This window comes from Acomys russatus, chromosome 26 (genome assembly GCF_903995435.1).
Source record: "Acomys russatus chromosome 26, mAcoRus1.1, whole genome shotgun sequence".
NCBI classification, from domain to species: Eukaryota; Metazoa; Chordata; class Mammalia; order Rodentia; family Muridae; genus Acomys; species Acomys russatus.
In genome coordinates, this window is record NC_067162.1 from 46,018,299 (window position 1) to 46,040,896 (window position 22,598).

The 22,598-nt window shown below is 49.1% G+C and overlaps 1 protein-coding gene across 2 annotated transcripts in view; it reads right to left on the reverse strand.

Annotated features, from left to right (window-relative positions):
• Zcchc14 (zinc finger CCHC-type containing 14) overlaps positions 1–22,185 on the reverse strand; it is a 47,615-nt gene extending 25,430 nt beyond the window's left edge. For both annotated transcript variants that reach the window (XM_051169198.1, XM_051169197.1), the window contains exon 1: positions 21,567–22,185. In XM_051169198.1, coding sequence (XP_051025155.1) covers positions 21,567–22,154 — 588 coding nt within the window. In that variant the 5' untranslated portion in view covers positions 22,155–22,185. The remainder of the gene's footprint in view (positions 1–21,566) is intronic.
• Between the last annotated feature and the right edge of the window lie 413 nt (positions 22,186–22,598).

Genomic DNA, 22,598 nt, shown 5'->3' on the forward strand with positions numbered 1-22,598 from the left:
GAATCCTCCACCTCCCCCCCTGTAACAGCCCAAATAGCCTAAATATAATTTTAAAAACAAAACAAAACAAAAAGCAATGCTTTCGGGCCGGGCAGTGGTGATACAGGCCTTTAATCCCAGCACTTGGGAGCAGAGGCAGGTAGATCGTTATGAGTTCAAGGCCAGCCTGGTCTACAAAGTGAGTCTAGGACAGGCAAGGCTACACAGAAAAATCCCGGCTCAAAAAACCAAACCAAAACCAAAAAAAAAAAAAAAAGGCAATGCTTTCATTTCAGTGTTAAGATCTTGAAGTTTCTAATATTAGGAGAAGGCCCAAGATTTTAAATTAGGCAAAAGACTTGTGAGTTCCACAACTGAGCAGCCTGCTGTGTGTGCCACAGGGGTGTGAAATTGAGGAACTAGCAGATATTCTCAGTCCAGCCTTTAACCTGAGCAGTGAGCAGTTGGGATATGCTGCTCCTGATATCCTAGCCCTGTGCCCATGGCTTCGCATTGTTTCCTGCCTGATGGTGGCAGGTGTCACTGGCCTCTGAAGAACCTGAGGTTGAGGCAGACAGAGGCACATGGATAAAGAAGGCAGACAACCACTGAGTTTGTCAGAGCCACTCAGAAGTTTGGCCAAACTGGGGTCAAGAAGGCTTGGTGGTCTATGCTTTAATCTCAGTATTAGAGAAACAGACTGGTTGACCTCTGTGAGTTAGAGGCCAGTCTGATCTACATTGTGAGTTCCAGGGCAGCTGGAGCTACATAGAGAGCCCTGTCCTAACAACAACAAAGGCTTACTCTGCGTCCAATATTCAGTGGAGCACAACATGCGCCTATAAGCAGGGTGCCACCAGCCTATCTATGAACTTTAACGAAACTCAAGAAAATAAATCCTAGCTATTCATTCACTTTAGAAAGGCAATTCATGGGGCTGGAGAGACGGCTGCTCTTTCAAAGGTCCTGAGTTCAATTCCCAGCACCAACATGGTGGCTCACAACCCTCTATAAAGAGATCTGGTGACCCCTTCTAGCATGTAGGCATTACATGCAGGCTGAGCATTGTGTACATAATAAATAAATCTTAAAAAGAAAGGAAGGAAGGAAAACAGATAGACAGACAATTCACTGTGGCTAACATTACCAAGAAGTTATCATGAAATTTAAATTTGGATCTGGAGGTGTTGGTAGAGTGTTTGCCTAACATACATGAACTTCTAGTTTTGATTCCCCCAATACTCCATAAACCAGGCAGAACGGAGTAAATCTGTAATCCTAGCATCCAGGAGGTGGAAACAGAAGGATCAAAAGTTCAAGGTCCCCCTTGGTTATATAGTAAGTTCAATGCTAACCTGGGCTGCAGAATATTCTGTCACAGGAAGGGAGAGATGGAGGGAGGGAAGGAGGGAAGAAGTAAATAAAGAGGGTTGGGCAAAATGGCTCAGTGGATAAAGACATTTGACTTACAAGCCTGAGTTCAATCCTTGAAAAGAAAATAAAGAGGTAGGAGAACTGATCCCCGAGGGTTGTCTTCTGACTTCCACAAGCATAAGTGTTATGGTGACATGTGCCCCCATCATACACATACACAGTAATAATAAAGTTATAAGAGACACCGAAGAATGTTAAGTTCATAAGCCTGCCATTTCACATATGCCTAGAATCCCTGCACCTGGAAATCAAAACGGAAGGACCCTGAGTTCCAAACCAGCCTCAACTATACAGCAAGCTGCCTTCAGTTTAGCAGTTTCTTTCTTCATCATTCAGCAGTTGAACATGAAGAACATGAATGCCTTTCTCCACTAACCAACCCAAAAAAAGCAGACAAGACACGTCCCTATTGGGAGACAAGATTCTTAAGTAACTTTGTGAGCAGCTCAGGTACAGCCTTTCAATTACATGGCCACCAGCCACGAGCAGCCTGTCCTGGCTGCTTAAGTCAAACAGCTCCTGACTACATCCTGGTTCCAAAGGGAGGCCAGAGTTCCTTTGACCAGTCACAGGAGACCAGCACCCCCATCACCAAAGAGCCACTAGCAAAACCCAGCTCCTACCCTAAGCCAACAAGTGAAGGCAGGGTAGGGGTGTGCTGACAACAGGCCTCACCAGAGCAGCCCTATGCACCCAGGCCAGAGTCCTACAGAGGCTTAGCCTTATGTGGTGGCAAGTACTGAGACCCCAGGCTGAGATCAGGACCACTTCACAAAGTATCAGCTTGCCCATGCGTAAATGACAGGAAGCATTTCCTGTGTCCATGTAGACTCAGCCCATAGCTAAGGCTGCTGTCCCCAAGCCAGGAGCCGGGGCCAGGGCCAGGTCAGGGTAAGGCTGTGAGCTGCCTGATGAAAACACATGCAGGGGGAAAATGCTTTAAAAAGTGATGAACCCGAGGCCAAATCTGCCTGCCTGCCTGGTCTTCCTCCTCTGTCTCTTGCTCCCTCCTCCCCCCTCTGTTTACACTGAATGCTGCCTTCAACTGCAATTCCCAGAAATGCTGTTTTAGGTTATTTTTGGTTAGGTTAATTTGTCCACATGACCCACAGTTCGACTCAGATGCTCTCTGACTCATTTTCAGCAGAGCTCCAGTGGTCTGATATGCACGCTGCCCTCCATCCTGTGCAAGGCCTGTAGACTAAGCCACGGGGACTCCCCTCTCTACTTTTCCTGTGAGTTCAAATCCTTTCTGAGCAAAGCACCTTACTTTATTTCCAAGGAAAGGTCACAGGCTCTTCTGTCCAGCTAACTGTCCTTTCATTATCATGGCCAACACTCCAAGACCACCAGGGCCTGTAGCACAGCTCACAGAGACCCAGGCAGGCACCCCATCCCATTTACCTAGCCTTCTCAAGCTGGCCCAGTGGACACACAGTCCCTCCTATAAGACCTTAACTCCATGCTCTTTGTCCATATGGCTTTCCTCAGTATCTCTCATCTCTATACAACTGCACTGCCAGCATTCAGTGAAAGCAGGTTTGTTTTGTGTGTTTTGTTTTTCTTCTTTGGGGCTGTTCTGCTCATTGAGGGATCTCCTGCAAGTACAACAATGCCTTCCACTTAGAAGCACTAGGCACCTGTAAGACACTCAGCTATAGCACCAAGTTTGAATGGCCCTGGTGGCACAGATTTCCAGGTGATATTCTGTATTCCCATCTTGCCTGGCTGTCATCACTAGGGTCTCAGCAGCTCCGCTCAGGCACCAAGACGCCATGGCTACAGGCAGCTCTGCTGTTTAGCACCTGCTGGAAGCCCAGGCCCTCTTCCCTCCTGAGGGCTCCAGGAGAGTTCATCGGAGCTCCAGCACTCCTGCCTGTTCAGAAGTACCTTGCTGAAGTGGAGTTTAGGCACCTGGCCCCGAGCAGCACACTGCTGGCTCTTGATGCATACCTGTTAGGTATGTACAGACGAGTTGGGTATATCCAGACCTCGTATGTAAAAACCTATAAGGTCCCACTGGTGGGACAGGCCTGTAATCTCAGAAAATCAGGAGACTACAAGAGGATGGAAGGTTCAGGGCCAGTACAAGCTAGAGGCCAAGGCCAAGGCCAACCTGGTGACTTAGCAACAGCCTGTCTCAAAGAATGAAAAAGGGCAAAGTGTCCCCAGCTCACTCAAGACAGTCTCACTTAGAACATGCAAGGCCTAGACTTGACTTCCAGGACCATGTAAAACAAAACAAGCTTACAGATCATGGTACATGTGTGTTCTGACTTAGGTTCAAGGTGGACTCTGAGAATCTACATTCCTGATTACTGGGACATTTCAAAATAAAGAATTATTCTTGGGTCAGCCGAAAGGTCAGTCTCACAAAAAGGGGCATAAGCAGAAACCTGGTGCCACGTGAACAATCATAGCAGATGGACTTGTATCCCTTCCAGGGAAGTCATGGCCGATGTTGGTCCCATCATGATAGCTAATAACTGTCCCTCAGACATGGATAATTTTTAAAAAGGTTTTCCTCAGTCTGTATGCTCTATGAAAAAACTCTTTTAAAAGCTGCATGTAAATTCACTTTAATTTTCATGGATCAGGGACACAATCTTTAGAAATTTAATTTTTAAACATCAATTCCATTTTCAAAGAGGACATGCTCATATGCAATCAAATTTCTGGAAGTAGAGGCCCCCAAATACAAACTACAGCAGACAAGCAACAAAAAGCAGCCTGGGCCTCCCATAGCCCAGTGCTATTGCTCCAACAGGGAGCAGTAGTGAGCTGCTGGAGTAGGTACCACCATTACAAATAAAACTGAAGCACTATTCCCAATATTTTGTATAGGGCCACATGCCCAGCTAGGAAGAAAAGCATGAGACACAGCAGCCACTGAAATCAAGGCGAACAGTAGGCATGGTGGCACACATCTATGATCCTAGCAATCAAGAAGGCTGAGACAGGAGAATCACGAGTTCCAGGTCAGCCTGTGCTACATGGGGAGAGAAGGGAGAAGCCGGAGTGTGGGCAGAGCACATGGCCACAGGGTGCAGATGGCAGCACAGGCCTGGTCAGGAGACGTCATCTTGTTCTGTCTCAGCCTCTTTCACTGCAACATGGAAGTATCAGCAGGTGGCTCATAGGGCTTTAGTGGCAATTAAAATGCACGTATTGAGCTTACCACGCTGGGAGACAGACACTGGACATTACTGCTGCTAATGCAGTGGCACACAGAGTGTGGCTGCAGCACTGCTACAGACAGCACAGTGAAAAAACATGACCACACAGGAAGGTCGCAAGCCATGGGCCCCACAGAGCATTCACATCCCCGTGATAGAATCCGGGGGTTGCTCCTTCTTCAAACAGACCCTTTTAAGTCCATCACAACAAGCCATCACCTCCTCTAACTCCTCTAATTAGTAACGGCAGTTTGAGAAGTCATTTCATCACTTGAACTTCAGTAAAACAAAGCCTGATCACTACGACAGGCAGTAGTCAGCCTTAGTTGGCAAGTATCAGCTGGTGTCACTGCTGGATAATCAGAAGGTAGGTCCCTTCTAAGCATCTAAAGCTACCTAGAGGAGTCAAACGATTCCTAAGCTGTCACCAACCAGCGATATGGCCAAGGACTTGTGTGCAAGAAGACACAACTCACCTTCACAGGGTGAAAACCAATGACATCTACATGCATCAAATTCACAGGTGACACAGACAAGCCGTAGCCATCTGACTGCTGACCAAGAGTCCTTTAAGCAGAATTGATGGAAACAAAAAGTATGTGGAATGTTCACAGGTAAGGAAAAGAGGAACGTGGGTCTACAAGCAGACAGGCACTGGAAAGAGATAAGAAAAACTCAAAAGAGTTCACGGCACTTATATAGGAGATTGTTATTTGTTTAGCAAGGTTTAAATAAACTTTATTGTTACAAGGGGGACTCCATCAAGCAGAGCCAATAAATGCAGTCTTAGTTGTCACCATGGAGCCATCAAAATGTCATGATTGCAGAAAAGGAACTGGAATTGATCCTGGGGAAGACCAGTCATGACTGTAGGAAAAAGGATCAGGAAGGGTTGGCAAAGGAGGTCTGGTCACAGGATGTTGGGAAGACAGCCCCACTTCTCTCCTGCTTCTTGTAGTTCTCCATAAGTGACAGGACCTAGCCCTCAGGCAGGAGGCAACACAGGAAGTAGGAAGTGACACCACACACACACCAGCTGCTCCTACAGCAGCTTGGAGTAGACCTGGGCGTGAGCACCACCAGCCACAGGGTTGAGCCAGTCAACTCCCTCAGCACAGTGCTAACTGAACAGACGTGACAGTGTAAAACAGCCAAAGTGAGTTAAGTATATGTATATGTGTATATATACATACATATACATATATATAATATATATTTTAAAAATTTATTTATTGTTAACGTACACAGTATTCTGTCTGCATGTACACCCATAGGCCAGAAGAGGGCATCCGATCACATTTTAGATGGTTGTGAGCCACCATGTGGTTGCTGGGAATTGAACTCAGGATCTCTGGAAGAGCAGACAGTGCTCTTAACCTCTGAACCATCTCTCCAGCCCACAAGTTAAGTTTTTGAGACAGTGTTTTACTTTATGACCCACATTGGCCTCAAACTCACAGTGATCCTCCAGCCTCAGCCTCTTGAGTACTAAGGTTCTAGGCACACACCACCATGGCTAACTTTATTTTCTAGTTTTCTGTTTTCCAATTTTCCTACAAAGAGCAGATACTACTTTTAGGAAAAGAAGCTAAAGATCCAGTTTAACTATAGACACATTGCTACCAGGTACGAGCCAACTCAGAAAGGCATACCCAGCTGTTCCTCCCTTCTATAGCCTCCACACCCATCCCAGGGTAGCTAGGTCCCAGGGTACTTCTCCACCACTGCAAGGGGGTGGGAGACACCTGATCAAGCTCCCAGATGCCCTGTTTCTGACTGGGAAGATGACAACTTCAGGGTAACAAGTGAAGAGGGTAAGACAGTGGTCAGGAAATCACCACAGAGCCAGGGCCTAACTGGCAGGAAGAGCTACTGAATGCTGGGGCTGGGCCTTTAGGCGTGAGAGTATGTGTAGAGCCAAAGCAACAGGAGCTGGCACTACTACCCAAACACAGTCTAGTCAACCAGCAGCCAGGCCTAAGCAGGAAAGAGTAACATCTGCTATATGCTTTCAAGTCAAAGTGAAAAAATAAAAAAGAAAACCAATCTGTAAGCACTTTACTAAAATAGTCATTATGTGTCTCTAAACCAGAACAAGAAAACAGTTTAATACTGAAAGCTATTTGCTGACTTAGGCCAAATGGAAGCCAGTGCTAACCAAAACCCACTTTCCACACAAAACATTCATTTTAATGTGTCTTCCAAGATAGAGAAAATGAAGAAAAAGAAAGAAGGCAGATTACTCGGTTATGGCAGAGGTACTGGGAGGAATCCCTAAGGTGACAGCAGAGCAGGTTTCTTCCACAGCAGTGAGGTCTTCTAGGACACACAGACCACCACATCCTGCATCTACATGGGCAGCTACTCAACACAGCCAGGGGTCGGGGGAAGCCAAGGCCTGCTGGAGGAACCCTGCCAGGCTGGGAACTGTGTAAACAGGCTCCTCCTGGTGCACTAGTTTATGGTGTTAAAACCTGTCTCTCCACAGATGTGACTGAGAGCTGAGCTGGTGCACAGAAGACGCCCCGAAAGTAATACCCTGCTTCTTATCTCCATGACCTTTCTGATATGGTCTGAAGCAGGTCCAAGGGACCCCCACTACTTACTGACTGGGGCTGGCTACCATCTAACAGCTTACAGCTTCTGCCTTAAAGTCAACCCTACTACACAGCATTTCATCCCGAGGTTTCCACAGTGAGTCCAGGCACTAGAGATAGAAAGGAGCAGGGTGTGAGCCCCTATCAGCCTCCTATAGTCAAGATCCATGGCCTGCACACGTGCCCTTGGAAACCCTGGGCCATACACGAGTTGTGCATACAGCTGGAGGACACAGGCGGCCTCTCTAAGAGGCTGGATCAACTTCAGGACCAAGGCTGCTGGCTCTCAGGAGCAGACCAAAATGGGGCCTGCTACACAGATTCCATCAGCTGCCACACAGCACTGTCAGAAGGCAGGCACAGGCAGAGGGAATTCTGTGCAATACCCCTCAGATTCAGGCTCAGACTTCAATGTCTGCTCTATGATGGGGGGTGAGAAGCTGCCGGGCTGGATAGAGGAAGCAGGAAGGGCTACAGTTGCCAAAGAAAGGTCCACTATCAGCAGTGAAAACGCAGTCACAACCATGAAGGTGAGGGAATGCTCAGAGGCCAAGCTTAAATTTTTGAAATTGTGCGTGAGTATGAGTGTGTTTACGTATGTGCAGGTGGCTGCAGCGGCGAGACGAGTCACACTGCTCCTAGAGTTCGTGACACGTGGCTGTGAACTGCTTGCTGTGGGTGCACTCAATCAAACTCATTCTCTGGGAGAGCAGTATGTACTCCTAACCCAAGTCACCTTTCCAGGCTAAATTGTCGGTTATTATTTGAAGCAGTGTCTGTCTATGTAGCCTTAGCTAACCTGGAGCTTTCTATGTAGATCAGGTCACCTTGAACTCACAGAGACCTACCTGACTCTGCCTCCTACGTGCTAGAATTAAAGGTATGTACCACCATGCTTGGTGACTAATTTATTTTTACTTTATTCATGAGTTTTTTGTCTCTGTAGATACCTGTGTGCAATGCAGATAGGCATAAAGTTATTGTGTAGTTTAAATTCTCATTTCCTGTCTAAATGTTCTGTAATCTCTGCTCCCCAATTGTCCCCCTGTCAATAAAGTAGCTTACAGCCAATAGATGAGCAAGGGAGAGAATAGGGCTGGACTTCCTGCCAGCCAGGGGAAGAGGAGTTAGGGAGAGAAAGAGAAGAGTAGGCCAAGAGGAGAGACCCAAGGAAGAGGAAGAAAGATCTGGAGCCAAGGAAAGCTACAAAAGTGTGAGCCTTTGTCTGCAGGCAGGAGGACGGATGCTCTCTCCGTGTAAGCTTCATGCTCGGACATAGGTGAGCGCACCCCCTGTTGGCAACAGGGCAACAGGCCACCAGACCCAAAAGTATTAAAGGATAGTTTTTTGTAGACCCTAACCCACACAAAAGGTGTCAAAAGCTAGCTCAAAGGTACCTTGGAGACAAGCCCCGGGAAGTGTCCTGGGAGCGTCTTCTGCTAAGTAAGCTTAGTTTAAAAACCCAGGGGCTGGACAGCACCCCCCTCCATCCCTTCCCATAGCTCTCTGCCCTTCTCCTTTTAAGCTTAGTGAATTAAAATCTAGTTGTTTGATTCTTTTGTCTTTATTTTAATAAAGTGTAGTTCGGCCTTTCGCAAGCCATTCGCAAGCCAGAGACCTGCTTCCCCCTCTGGAAGGGACGCAGATTTCTCTTGTCTCAACCAGGCTGAGCACGGAGGCCCTGAGCATCCTCCCTGCCCAGAAGGCCTTCTCTGCGACTGGTCCTCAGGGTGGAGCATTCTTCAGCTAGCCTCCATAAGGGGGGGGGGGGGGGGGATATCTCTGTGGCCAGATTTTCAGCCCAGCCTTTCAGAAAAAAGAACCCACACAAAAGTGTAAGTATCACTGGGATGTTTGCTAGAAGACAAATAACACAGAGGGTTAAAAACAGACTTAAACTGCTCAAGATTGTGTTGTAAGTCTTGTATTATAAGAGTCGCAATCATTTGTGTGATAATCAGGTTAAGAAATAAGACAAAAAAAAACGTTTTGGTTTGGTTTTTGGTTTTTCAAGACAGGGTCTCTCTGTGTTAGCCTTGGCTGTCCTACACTCGCTTTGTAGACCAGGCTGGCCTCGAACTCCCAGCGATCTGCCTGCCTCTACCTCCCCAGTGCTGGGATTAAAGGCGTGTGCCACCAGACCGGCCCCTGACAAAAAATGTTTTATTAAAAATAAATTCAAGCCAGGGCAGTGGTGGCACATACCTTTAATCCCAGCACTCTGGGAGGCAGAGGCAGGTGGATCTCTCTGAGTTCAAAGTCAGCCTGGTCTACAGAACAAGTTCCAGGACGGCCAAGCCTACACAGAGAAATGTTGTTCCAAAAAAATTTTTTAAATAATAATAAATTTAAAAAAGAAAAGAAAAGTTGGCATGGTGGCACACTCTTTTAATCCCAGCTCTCGGGAGGCAGAAGCAGGCGAATCACTGTGAGTTCGAGGCCAGCCTGGTCTAGAAAGTGAGTCCAGGACAGCCAGGACGACACAGAGAAACCCAGTCTCGGAAAAAAAAAATAATAACTTCAACAGTGCCACATGTGTGCAGGGCTCCCAGAGGCCAAAGAAGGGTGTGAGACCCCCCTGGAAATGAGATTACAGGCATTTTGTGAGATATCATGTGGGTGCTGAAAATCTAACCCAGTTCCCAGCTCCTCTGGAAGAGCAACCTGTGCTCTAACTAATGAGCCATCTCTCCAGCTCCCAGTAGCCAAGTTCAAGGGGCACAATAATCCCTGGTACAAGAAGCCCATTCCAGTACACCAAAGACTGCCATCAATAGTAAAGCAGCAGGGCGGGAGAGATGTCTCAGAGGTTAAGAGCACTGACTACTCTTCCAGAGGTCCTGGGTTCAGTTCCCAGCAGCCACATGGTGGCTCACAGCCACCTATAGTATAACCTGATGCCCTCTTCTGGCCTGCAGATGTACATGTAGACAACTGTATAAATAATCAATAAATAAATCTTTTAAAAAATTTTAAAAATAGTAAAGCAGCAAAGCATACCCCAGCCTTCCTCCTCTAGAGAACCTGACAGGCAGAGACTCACCTCACAGCGATCCACCTGCCTCCTGAGTGCTGAGATTAATGGCATGTGCAACCATACATCTCAGAAAAAAATGAAGTTTTAAAAGTGGAAGTTTCAGAACCAGAAAATGGCATTTCTGAACTAAAAAATGCACCGGAGGGCTTAGCAGCAGGTTCAAGATGACAAACACTGTGACTTTTAGCATGGGTCCATGGAAGGTGCCCCAGTAGCAGGAGGGAGGTCTGGGAGGACACCTATGGAGAACAAGCAGGTAATATGCCTGCAACTGCATTCCCACAGGAATCAAACGTAGGACTGGAATGTCTTACTGAACCCCCAAATTCAGCAAAAGGCATAAATTCACAGCTCCAAAATGTCCAGAAAGCACCCAGCAAGCAACCCCAGAAGAGCTTGCACATAGCAGAGCCATCAACACAAGAAGAAAATCCTGAGCCCAGCCTGAGGGTGACACAGGCACAAGGGAAGCACTGTGCTTTTTAAAGTGCCAAAAGAGAAAAAAAGCTAGCAACCAAGAGTCCTGAACTCATTGACACTATCCTCTGATGAGGCAGGCAAAAGCAAAGCTATGTGCCAGCACATGCTAAAAGGATGTATTGCCAAGCTGGGGCTCCTAAGGAAAGAAAAATCACAAAATAGTAACTATGTGGGCAAACGTGAAAGACTACACTCACTTACTCAAGATGGTTTTGTTCTGTAGCCCAAGCTGACCCTGAACTTGTGGTCTTCCTGCTTCAGCCTTCCAAATGTTGGGATTACTGGTATGTACCACCACTTTCTGCCCCAGGGGAGAGAGAACACAAGCCTGAACTAAGGTGTAAGAACCTTATGCACACTAAGTTAATATTCTGCCACTGTTCTTCAGCCCAGTCTCTCTTCATCTTGATTAAAAACAAATAAATAAACCAAAAACTTCTTCCCACAGAGGCAGACTACTGTACTGTACTCTGTGGCTGAGGGCCTGCCTCCCCTCAGGTGGGGACGGCCCATCACAGGTGTGAACTACCGTACATTCAAAGTGGATTGGAAAGGCACGACTACAGCACCAAGAAGCTTTCAGCCATCATGAAACCCCGACAGCAGGAAGGAAGACAAGGGGGAAAAATGCAAGTCCACAACTCTGCTAAGTGAAGCCCTCAGTGTACACAGCAGTAACCAGTGGTAGAAAGGTGACAAAAAAGAAGAAAGAAAACAAGCAAAAAGGCCTGAGGAAGGCAGGGAATGAAAAGGAGGAACGGAGGAGAAAATGGCCCCTTCTCTACCCTGACAGAGGCTTATGCCCACACTGGCTCGCACAGCTGTCAAAACACAGGTTTCGGGGAAGATCATGCATTTGCCCAGTGTAAGTTTTGCCTTTAAATAAATCACAGAGAACTACTGGTGTGTAGGTCTGAGCAACACTAGGCCTGAAGGTTCCAGCGCAGTCCTGGGAGAGGACTACGGATCCCAACCGGAGTCCTGCAAGTTGTCCCACTCCCCTGAATGCCTACTCTGTGACCTCCTAGAGCAAAGCTGAGTTCCCATCTCATTCTCCTAAGATTCCCCTTCATCTCTAACAATGAACTAAAACAAATGCCATCATTTTGTCTTCACATAATAAAACAGCCACCAACTGATGCCACCTTTGCATATCTGTTTTTCTTGGTGCCAAAAGAGGAACATAGATCAACTAACTCTGTGGTGATGAGTCAGCATATCCTGGACTGCACTGGGGACGGTGCTGAGCACAGAGCAGGTGTGAGCTACCATCACCATTATGCTTCCTACTTGGACCCTTGGCCCTGAAGGGGAAGCGGAGTCGGTGAGAACCCCCTCATCCATCCCTTGGTGACTCCTGCTCTCTTTACAGCACAGGTGCCTACCACAGGTGCTCTCAGAAGACTGCCCTCCCAGCCTGCTATGCCTGCTGACCATCAGCACCCTGCACAGAAGCCTCTGCCCCGTCTCAAAAACCCTGGTGCTTGGCAATACATGGGCACACTACACCAACCTTCCCCCCGCTGCCACTTGACACCTTCAAATAGCCCTTCAACTTCACCTAATACAGCCGCAGGAGAACAGTCTACTAAAGTGTCCTCATGCCTCACAGGGCCCTCACCACTGGGTGCATCTTCTCAGGATCCTGTGCATTCTATGTTGGCAGTGAAGACAGCACAAAGCCAAATGCCACTTCACAATGGTTTTCTTCCCCGAGAGCTGTGCAGCTAGCTCTGGAGAAAGAGCAACTCTAAGACGAAGGACAGAGGATGAAACTCCCTAGAAACAGCCCACAGTACATGAGTAAATAGTTCCTGCCATACCACTGGCCACAGCACCAGTCCCTCCCCTCTTACCACTGGCTGGATAGATGTCCCTTGGCATGGGCAGTACAGGGATGGTGGGCGATGACCATCTCTGTGCGCCAGTGAGTGAGTCTTTCAACAGAAACACAAAGACATCTGTGATCATACCAGACAGACGATCTCTAACAATGTAATGAAAAGACTGGGCCGGGCGTGGTGGCACACGCCTTTAATTCCAGCACTCGGGAGGCAGAGGCAGGCGGGTCGCTGTGAGTTCGAGGCCAGCTTGGTCTACAAAGTGAGTCCAGGATGGCCAAGACTACACAGAGAAACCCTGTCTCGAAAAACCAAAAAAATAAAGAAAAGAAAAAAAGAAAAAGAAAAAGAAAGAAAGAAAAGAAAAGATTGGCATGTGTGAGCCATTAAGTGGGCAATGGGGTAGGCACACCTACACAGGCTCATGGTGTGGGGAAGTCAGGGAACAGAGGAACTGCAAGAGGAGATGGTGTGCAGAGTCAGGCATGCCCTATGGGAACTGCAAGACAGGCAGAGGGAGCCCACAGCATCTTTCCAAGACCATATGCAGACACCACCACAGTACCTGCCATTAGCAACCAGGCCCAGGGCAAAGTCTCAGGTCAGGCACACTGCTGTGACTTCTTTTCTTTTTCTTTCTTTCTTTCAAAGATTAATCCAGTGTTCCTAATCTCTGAGCCATCTCTCCAGCCCCACTACTGTGATTTCTAAGTAGAGATAAGGGACCAAGCTTTTGGAGATTTCAATTTAAAAAAAAAAAAAAAAAGGCAAGAAGCTGTAAACTTTCTTATCCAGGTTGAACAATGAAGAAATGTACCATATATGTGTATTCTGCACAGCACATGTCCCAGGTACCATCTGTGCCCTATGCATATACATTGTACCGTATTATCTCTCCACATAAGAGTTGCAGGGAGCAAAAGAGGAAAGGAGTGGACAAGAGAGAAATAGACACGGATGAGGGGACACTAACCCAGGCTATGATGCTATACAGGACTTGCCAAGTAACCTTCAGAGGGGACAAGGATGCCTAGAAGGCCTGGGATCCTGGGAGGGGGAGGAGTGAGCAGCTTGCCTTGATGCAGACCAGCTGACTGGGGATGCTCACTCGGAGCTCCAGCCCTGGTTGGGCAAATAAGACGGGGGGGGGGGGGGGGGGGGGGGGGGCACAGGGGCACAGTTATCAGAAAGAATGGGGGGGGGATCAAAGTTGAAAATAGCATGAATTATACAGTTAAAAGAAAGAAGAAAAAAAAGAAAGAAGAAAAGACAAACTAGCCTTGTCACACAACTGCAGAGCAGCCAACCAAGCCCCATCCCACAAACCACCATGTTGGGAACTACTCAACAGCCGTGTTTGCTCACAACTAAAACCGAAAGCTGGTATCCCTGGACAAGGAAGGAGTGGCCAGGATCAAGACGCATAGACTCCACCTTGGAAGACAACACAGGAGCCAGCCTGTACTGGTGCACAACTACAGTCCTAGCTCTAGGGAGTCTGAAGTGGGCAGATCATGAGTTCCAGGCAAGCCTAGGCTAGCTACAGAAACTCCACCTCAAAATAAGCAAATTAACTTAAATAAATTTTGTTGTTGTTGTTGTTGTTGTTTTATTTTTTGAGACAGGGTTTCTCTGTGTAGCCCTGGCTGTCCTGGACTAACTTTGTAGACCAGGCTGGCCTCGAACTCACACAGCGATCCACCTGCCTCTGCCTCCTGAATGCTGGGATTAAAGGCGTGCACCACCACCACCACCACCTGGCTTCTGACTAAAATTTTAACAACAACAAAATCCTCCTACACACCCACAAAACCATCCAGACAGTTCAGAAGCAAATGCAGAAAGTGACACAGTGTGTGTAGAGTGAGCAGCTCCACTTAGCGAGTAAAGACCATCATCTGGCAGACAGTGCTAAGAGACTGGCATGGACAGTGCCAAGGTCACACCAAATTAGTTCCAGCTGGAACAATTCAACAGAGCCTGAACAAAGTCTGACCAGGAGACATGGGGGAGCATCCTCACTTACGCTGCATCATACTTAACATGTACACATCACATACGTACCCTTCACAGTACAAGTGATCTAGAACAAATTTCTACTCAGGCCACAAACCAAAGGCCATACAACAAACCAAACTGTGTGGAAAGTCAAAGATGAGAAAACAAACAGAACTCCTAAAGTCAAGGTCCTTACAAGCACACACCACAAAGACCCCATTACCTGGTGGGAAGGAGCAGGGAACGTGGTAAAGTGGTCCCGTAAGAAGATGTACAACAGCACCTGGAGAGGACCCTGAGGATGGCTCTCTCTGAACAGCAATGACCGAGGTCTGCTACTACAGTGGCAGGAGTGGGGACAGGAGCAAAGAGGCACCTTCTGGTGCAGCCTTAAAGAGTACAGACAGACGGACAGACAGACACAGACACACTACAGTGTCTGCTGGTGTGCAGCGAGCTGTATCATGGGGATGGTGCTGGTGACACTCAAGCAGGTGTATGGCCATGTCTACACGCGCAAGGCGAGCAGTTCAGTCATACTCACATGGTTGGCACAGTGATGCTGACAGACTGACTGCACAGGAAGAATCCAAGGGATGGCTGTATGAGGAAGGAACGTGTCAGTACATACAATCTCTCCCCAAGTTCTAAAAAGAACTGTTCTATGAAAAGGACTGCATGGGTGGTGAGAGGCATCAACTGTGTTTGGGTTTTGTCTGTTTGTCTGTGTTTTGGGGCAGCCTTGCTATGTAGCTTTTCCCTCTAGAGTGCTGGCTGAAAGGCCTGCCTGCAACACCATGCTGCAGCACCAGCAGGCACCTTAAATGCAAAACTAAATTAAAAAAAACTAAGTGGCCCGAGCTCCAGGGAAGGAACAGAACACCAACTGGCCCTGGTAAGGGCACTTCTCATCCAGGGTCCTTTTCTACCATTTTGCCACTTGTCTCTAATTATAATGCCTACTTAAAACCTTTTTTTTTTTTTTTAAATTAATGTTTTTATTTTTTCACTTAAAACTTTTTTTTTGTTTTGTTTTGTTTGTTTGTGGGGGGTGGGTGGGTGTTTTGTCTTGTTTTGAGACAGGATTTCTCTGTGTAGCCTTGGCTGTCCTGGCTGGCCTCCACCTGCCTCTGCCTCCCTAAGTGTTGTGATTAAAGGCGTGTGCTACCATGGCCTGCTTAAAAATTTTTTTAATCTAAGAAACAACTGAATTCCCATCAATAAAAACAATCTTAGCTGGAAAAAGGGGGCCAAAGGGAAGTGAGAGAAGTCTGCGTGTATCTGAAGATGAGCAGACGGCCTGTTCCTAGTTAACACATACATGCTTAAGTAATGTGTAAGTATGTGTCAAGTCAATCTGCATGTCCAAAAGAAATGCTGGTCTGACTAGGCTCCACCCTCTCTAAACAGGAGTGTGGCTAGCTTTGTTTAGAAAGCCAATGAACATGCTCAGGGGCCTCCAACAGTGGAGGTCAAACAAAAGTGGTCAAGGGGGAAAGAGGAGACAGGAAGTGGCCAAGTTCAGGCACCTGACCCTGCAAAGTTCCTGAGGACACAGAGGTCAGGCCCCAAACAGAGATCAGAGGGAGGGAACCGGGATGCCAAGGCCAGGACATCAAGAAAAGACCTTCTAAAATTCTGTACCTTTCTATCTGTGGCCAAGGAGAGGTAGACCAGCTGGCTGGACCTACACCCTAGCCAAATGCCTGCTGGGCTATTAGAAGACCAACTATTGCAAGTTAATGTTTGTCTCCACCCTGGCCTTCCTTTAAACAGCTTCCAGCCTTTCAACCACAACAAAATCCTGTTCAGAGTTGCCTGCTTTATGAGATTTTGATGGTCTCTTTGCTTTTTTGTTTTGAGACAGGGTCTTACTATGTATCCAAGGCTTACCCTGAGCTCACAACAGGCCTCCTGCCTCAGCCTCTCAACGGTTGGCAGGCCCTACTTTCAGTGTTCCTTCTTCTGTCCATGTAAGTACCTGCCACTGCCTTGCTAGCACTGCCTCAGAAGGCGCAGCTAAGGTCTGAAGTCAAAGCTTGCAGCAATCTTGCTGGTGAGTTCACCTGGCAGTCCTAGCTGAAGTCCTGGGGGTGGGGGCTTTTTCTGAAATCTCACCCTGCTAAGGGAGAGAGGGAGCCCTAATGTAAAAATTATTTTTCCCAATTAAAAAATAATTTATAAAAGCTCAGTAGGTAGGAGCATTGGCTACTTTTCCAGAGGACCTAGGTTCAATTCCCAGTACCCACATAGCAGCTCACAACTGTCTGTAACTCCAGTCATACGGATCTGATGCCTCCTCTGTCTCCACAGGCACTAAGCATGTATGTGGTACAGACAGACATACAGGCAAAACACTTATATGCATAACATAAAAATAAATCTTAAAAAAAAATGTACAGGGCTATAAGTCTTTAATCCCAGCACTCAGGAGGCAGAGGCAGGCAGATCTCAGGTGTCAGAGGCCAGCCTGGTCTACAAAGTGAGTCCTGAACAGTCAGGGCTACACAGAGAAACCCTGTCTTGAAAGAAACAAAACAAAACAAAAAATTTACTGTGATCTACCCTCAGCTTCCAAGAAGCCAGCAGCCATTGAATCAACAGATGCCACACATACAGGTGGCACTCTAGCGTTTCTATGCCAATGTTCTAGAAACTATATATCCCAAAGGTCTGCTGTTGGAGATATGCCCTTACGAAGCCCCCATCACACACTTCACTATGAAGAAGGAACCGCTTAGACCATGTGTTGGCGTACTCCCACCTCGGAAAAAACACACGGAGTCAGGAGTCATGTATATAGACAGTGGACTCAGTGCAAACGACTCAGGGAGGAGACAGGCTGCCTTGAAGAAAAATGGGCCCCAGGTCCCTGATGTAGACACAATCTGTTCTAACTCTTCTGGAATGCTGGGGGCTTTTGGCAGCAATGTGCGGGGATAAAAGAGAAGCCAAGCAAAGCCAGCTACTCCTCACATGACACCCACAGGACAAAATGCCTCCGTGCCTGGCTGTTGACCTATAACGACCTGCAAGAGCTTACTACAGAGGAGTGGCCAAATGGAAGTGTAGCTTTTCTCAGACAAGCACTTGCCAGCAGTTTCATTCATAGTCTGTGGACATTGCTGAAAGTCTGCACGGGGCTCACCCCTAGGGCACATATAGCCAAAACCAGGTAGACAGCTCTGTAACTGTGCTAATACTCACCAAATGCAAGACCAGACCTCAATACACCCCACATGCAGCACACCATTTCAGATCTCCTTAAAAAAACAAAACAAAACACCCCCTGAAGTAGTTCTTTCAGAACAAACACCAGGGTCATTGGACTGTCTCCCACCACACCTGTAGCAGGACAGACTCACAGCCAACTCCACCTGTCCCTGTAACCACAATGCCTAGGCGGCCTGACAGCCATGCAGCAGCCCATCCTGAGTATGAAGTCCTTTGGGATAGCCATGTGCAGACAGTGTGCCAAGGAGCATGGATTAATGTCAGGCACTCAGGAGCTCACCATGAAGACAGATCTCAACTAAGTTCCAAGGCAAACCTCCACCCTGTGATGGACGGATAAAACCATGGTCCATCCACGTGATAAATCAATGTTACTGAGCAATAAAAAGAGCAAAGTAAGCTGGGTGGTGGTGGCCGCATGCCTTTAATCCCAGCACTTGGGAGGCAGAGGCTGGTGGGTTGCTGAGTTGAGGCCAGCCTGGTCTACAAAGTGAGTTCAGGGCAGCCAGGGCTACACAGAGAAACCCTGTCTCAAAAAAACAAAAAACAAAACAAAGAGCACAGTGCTCTGCACATTTTTTTTGTTTTTGTTTTTTGGGTTTTTTTGTTTTGTTTTTCGTGACAGGGTTTCTCTGTGTAGCCTTGGCCATCCTGGACTCACCTTGTAGACCAGGTTGGCCTCGAACTCACAGCGATCCGCCTGCCTCTGCCTCCCGAGTGCTGGGATTAAAGGCGTGCACTACTACACCCGGCTCTCTGCACACTTTCATAAGAGAAGCCTTAAAGGCAAGCTAAGGGAAGCAGCCTTTCATAAAGGGGCAAGTACTCAAGGCTCCCTCTCGATGACAGGACCAGGGAAGACAAACCCATGGAGACAGAAATTTGATCCTGAGTGTCTGCTGAGGGAAGAGCAGGGAGGATGAAGTGGTGATGCTGGTTCCCAGGAACTGGTGTCTTTAAGGAATGATGAGACGCTCTAAAGCTCCGCAATGTTGATACTGCACAGCACAACACTGCACCACACCTTGACCAGCACAGGTTAGAGCAATGCACTAGCTCCCTGCCACCAACTTGAGTACAAGTCTAACCAGGGCAGCTTCGAAGTCCAGATGCCCCTTCCTCAGCCTCCTAAGTGCTGGGCTTGATGACGAGTTGGTACCTCATGCCCAGTCAAAGGTCTTGATTTAACCTGCTTCCAACCAAGGCTTTCTATTTAAATAAAATGCTAACACTGTTCTCACCACAGCATTCAGTAGACTAAGTCCTGCAGCCCCTCATGCTCCCATACTAGTGAACACAACAAATGCTTTTCTGAAGTAAGCCGTGACTATTTAATGCATCCACAGCTGGGCTTGGTGACTATCCCCTCAGCTGAGGCAGGAGCTACCAACTCCCAGGCAAGGATGAGCAATCCTTGGTCTTTAAAATAAATAAACCACACTTCTAAACGACTAGAACTCCTCAAAATATTATGCATTTTTAAATGAAAAGAAAAGCGAGAGCTTAGAGAAGAAACTATAAATGATTTTTCAGAAAGTTTACTTCAGACAAATAAAAATTTAAGTCAGACAACAACATCTAAAAGCAAGCCACATCTTCATCTCTGAGAGCAGACTCTTGTGTTCTAAGTTCAACACCAGGTGACACAGCTTAGGAAGGAGTACAAGGGTCACCTTCTCCTGAGGACACGGAGGCCCATGTTCAGCCTGGGCAGCGAGGGCACCCAGCTGGACTTCACCCTCCAAGTAAACCATCAGGTTTCAACTTCAGAGCTGCAAATGAGCCCAAAGTCCAGCTAAGGGAACTAAAGTACCTTTGGGAGTGACTTAGAGCCCGGGAAAATAAAGAGAAATGGGTCTGTTTAGTCCTAGGCAATCTGCTAAGTCAAGAGCCCCTGTTCCAGAGTCAAATAATGTCCCTTTCTAAAGAGGACCCCAACCCTGTCAGGCCCATGGGATTCCTGAACACTGCAACAGCTGCAATGCTCAGGCCAAGACAGATATTTAAGCCAGATGACAACACACATTTCTACAAAATGTGCTGAAAAGTCAGCATGGCATGGAAGACCACACTGATGGCACAGCTGCCAGCTGCCCTGTCACCTCTGGAATACTTTACTCCAGCCTTCTATTGCACAGGAGTCAAAGCCTGGTCACACAGCTGGTGACCAGTGCGTAGACCCTGGGGGCTAGATTAACTCCCATTTCTCAGTGGACATTTGCCTGAGACAAGGCTACCTTATACAAGCTACTCTGAGGGCTGGTTGGAGTCGGGTAGAGCTTGGCAACAGAGCACCTGCTTGACATGCACAAGGATCTAGGCTCCATCCCCACCCAGTACTACTGTGTGGGTGGGAGAGCACCCAAGACATTTGTTCTAGACACTTCCATTCTGAATTCACTGCCCCTCTAAAATAATTCACCACCTTCTGTAGAGAGTGGTCTCTCTGGGTGCGTCATGAGCTTCACTCACATAGTGGTCTGGCTGCAACAAGGGTGTGAAAAGTCAAGCTCACGTAGATGAAGCTAAGTTCAGGTGAGGACCACAGCAACCTAGGCTCTCCAGAGAGGTGATAGTGTGCTGGCCTGGGAATTGGAGATCTCCTGCCTTTTTTAACAGCCAGCTACCTAGCACACAGCAGGGAAGTGAGGTGGCAAACTGTGCACATGTGTATCTGTATACAGGAAAAAAAAAAAAAAAAAAAAACCCACAATCTCAGAGGCAAATGTCACTGAAAAGATAAGACACCACAAAAACTCATTCAGGAACCACAACCACTTCTTAGAGGAAGACATTAAAAAGCAGAAGCCACAACCCAAGTTTCAAAGAGAGCTGAAAGAAAAGAGAAAATCTGATTTCCCAACCACCCCACCTTATTCACCTTGGGCAACGGAAGCATATTACATTTTTAACTTCAAAAAAGCCTCAAAGGCTGCACAGCGGCTGAGCAGGAGGCCTGAGTGTGGCCTCCTACTACCAAGGACACTGTGTAGGACCTCAATAGCCCCCTGGCACTAGAGAGCCTCTCTCACAGCAAGCATGGGTTCCCTGCTCCTCAGCTGCTGAAGGCCTCCGAAGGCCCAAATGCACACCAACTCACTCCAGCATCCACAGCTAAGAGGGCTGCACCGGGATGTGCCTTCTGCTACACCATGGCCTCCAACAACCTGGCCTTTAGCTCCTACCAGAAGCAGGTGCTGCGCCAGTCCTCACACACTTGGCCCAAAGCTGGTATTTCAGAACACACGATCAGGCTGCCCTTCCTACCCTGCAAACTGACATGTCATCCTAAAACCAGATCCCACCTCAGTGGGATTTGGCTCTTCCGACGGCAGGTCACAGTGACAACACGCTGTCGCTGCAAGGTCCCTGTCAGTGGCTAAGCTCTCAAGCAGGTATGCTTACCAGCATGCACAAACCACACAAACGCACACGCAGACACACATCCACGTATATGGTACCCAGGCGATGAACGAACGCGCCCTCCAGCCAGCCCGGGGACACTTGTCCCTGACAGGCAGGGGCAGAGACCACCTGGGCCCAGGTTCCAGCGCCTTGGCAGAAGCGCCAGAGCTGGCCAGAGTAAGTCGACATGTTGTTGAATGTTATCTGTCATCTAAGAGCCAAGTTGACAGGACAAAGGCTTTATCTCGTCTCCAGAGTGGACTGTGACACAGACCACACAAAGGGGCCACGCGCTGACGCTGCCCACCGTGTCCCTCGTGGGTCCTCTCCAGGCCGGCCAGTGAAGCACCGCAGCCGCGCTGCCCCACCGCGCGCGCACACTCACCTTGTGGCAGGCAGAGCAGGTGGGCAGCGCGCCGCCGGGGCCGGGCGCGCTCTTGCCGCCGCCACCGCCGCCGCCGCCACCACCGCCGCCGCCGTTCAGGCTGCTCTGGATCTGCGTGAGCTCCTGGCGCAGCACCTGTTTCTGGTGGAAGCTGAAGGCCGGGTGGTTGGAGGCCATGGTGAAGAGGAGAAGGAACTCATCGCCTGTGCGGCCCTCGTTGAGCTGCAGCCCGTAGTTGTGGATGATGGAGTCGGTGTGCGTGAGCGTGCGGTACAAGACGCCCGCAGCCTCGCGCTGCTCCGAGCCCAGCAGGGCCAGCGACACCAGCAGCTTGCTGCGCACCACCTCGTCCGTCAGATTGGTGAGGCTGCCCAGGTCCGCCGGGTTGTTGGCTTTAATCTCCGAGTCGCGCAGCGAATGGTAGTCCTTGCGTGCCAGGTCCTCCAGGCACGAGCCGAGAAAGCGCAACTCGAGAGGGATGCACAGGTCCAGCAGGCCGCACAGGAACTCCACGCGCTGCGGCGACGGCAGTTCGGAGAACCAGCGGTACACGCCGTCCCTCTGCAGCGGGCAACGCTTCTCCACCATGCTGCCGCCCGCGCCGCGCCCGCCGCCCGGCCCGGGAGCCGCGCGCGGGCGGCCGGGGGGCGCGCAGGGCCGCAGCCGGGCGCCGGGGCCGGGCGAGGCCGCGCGCGCGCGGACCGGACGCGGGCGCGGGCCGGGCGCGCGCGAGCCGGGGGAGCCGCCCGCCAGGGGCCCCGAGGCGGCCGGGGCCGCGGCCGGGGCGGCCGGGGCGGCCGGGGGCGGCGAGTGGCCTCGGGGCCGCCGCTCACGGGGAGGCGCCCTGCCCGCGCCCGTCCCCAGCGGCGGCCGGTGCGCGGCAGCGGCGGCGGCCGCTCCTCGTCGTCGTCGTCGTCGCCCGGGAGGCGGCCGCCCCCATCTCCCCGCGCGCCGCAGGGTCTGTCAGTGCGGGCCGCCCCCCGACGGAGCCGCCCGGGCCATGCCGCCTCCTGCGCTTGCGCCCAGGCCAGC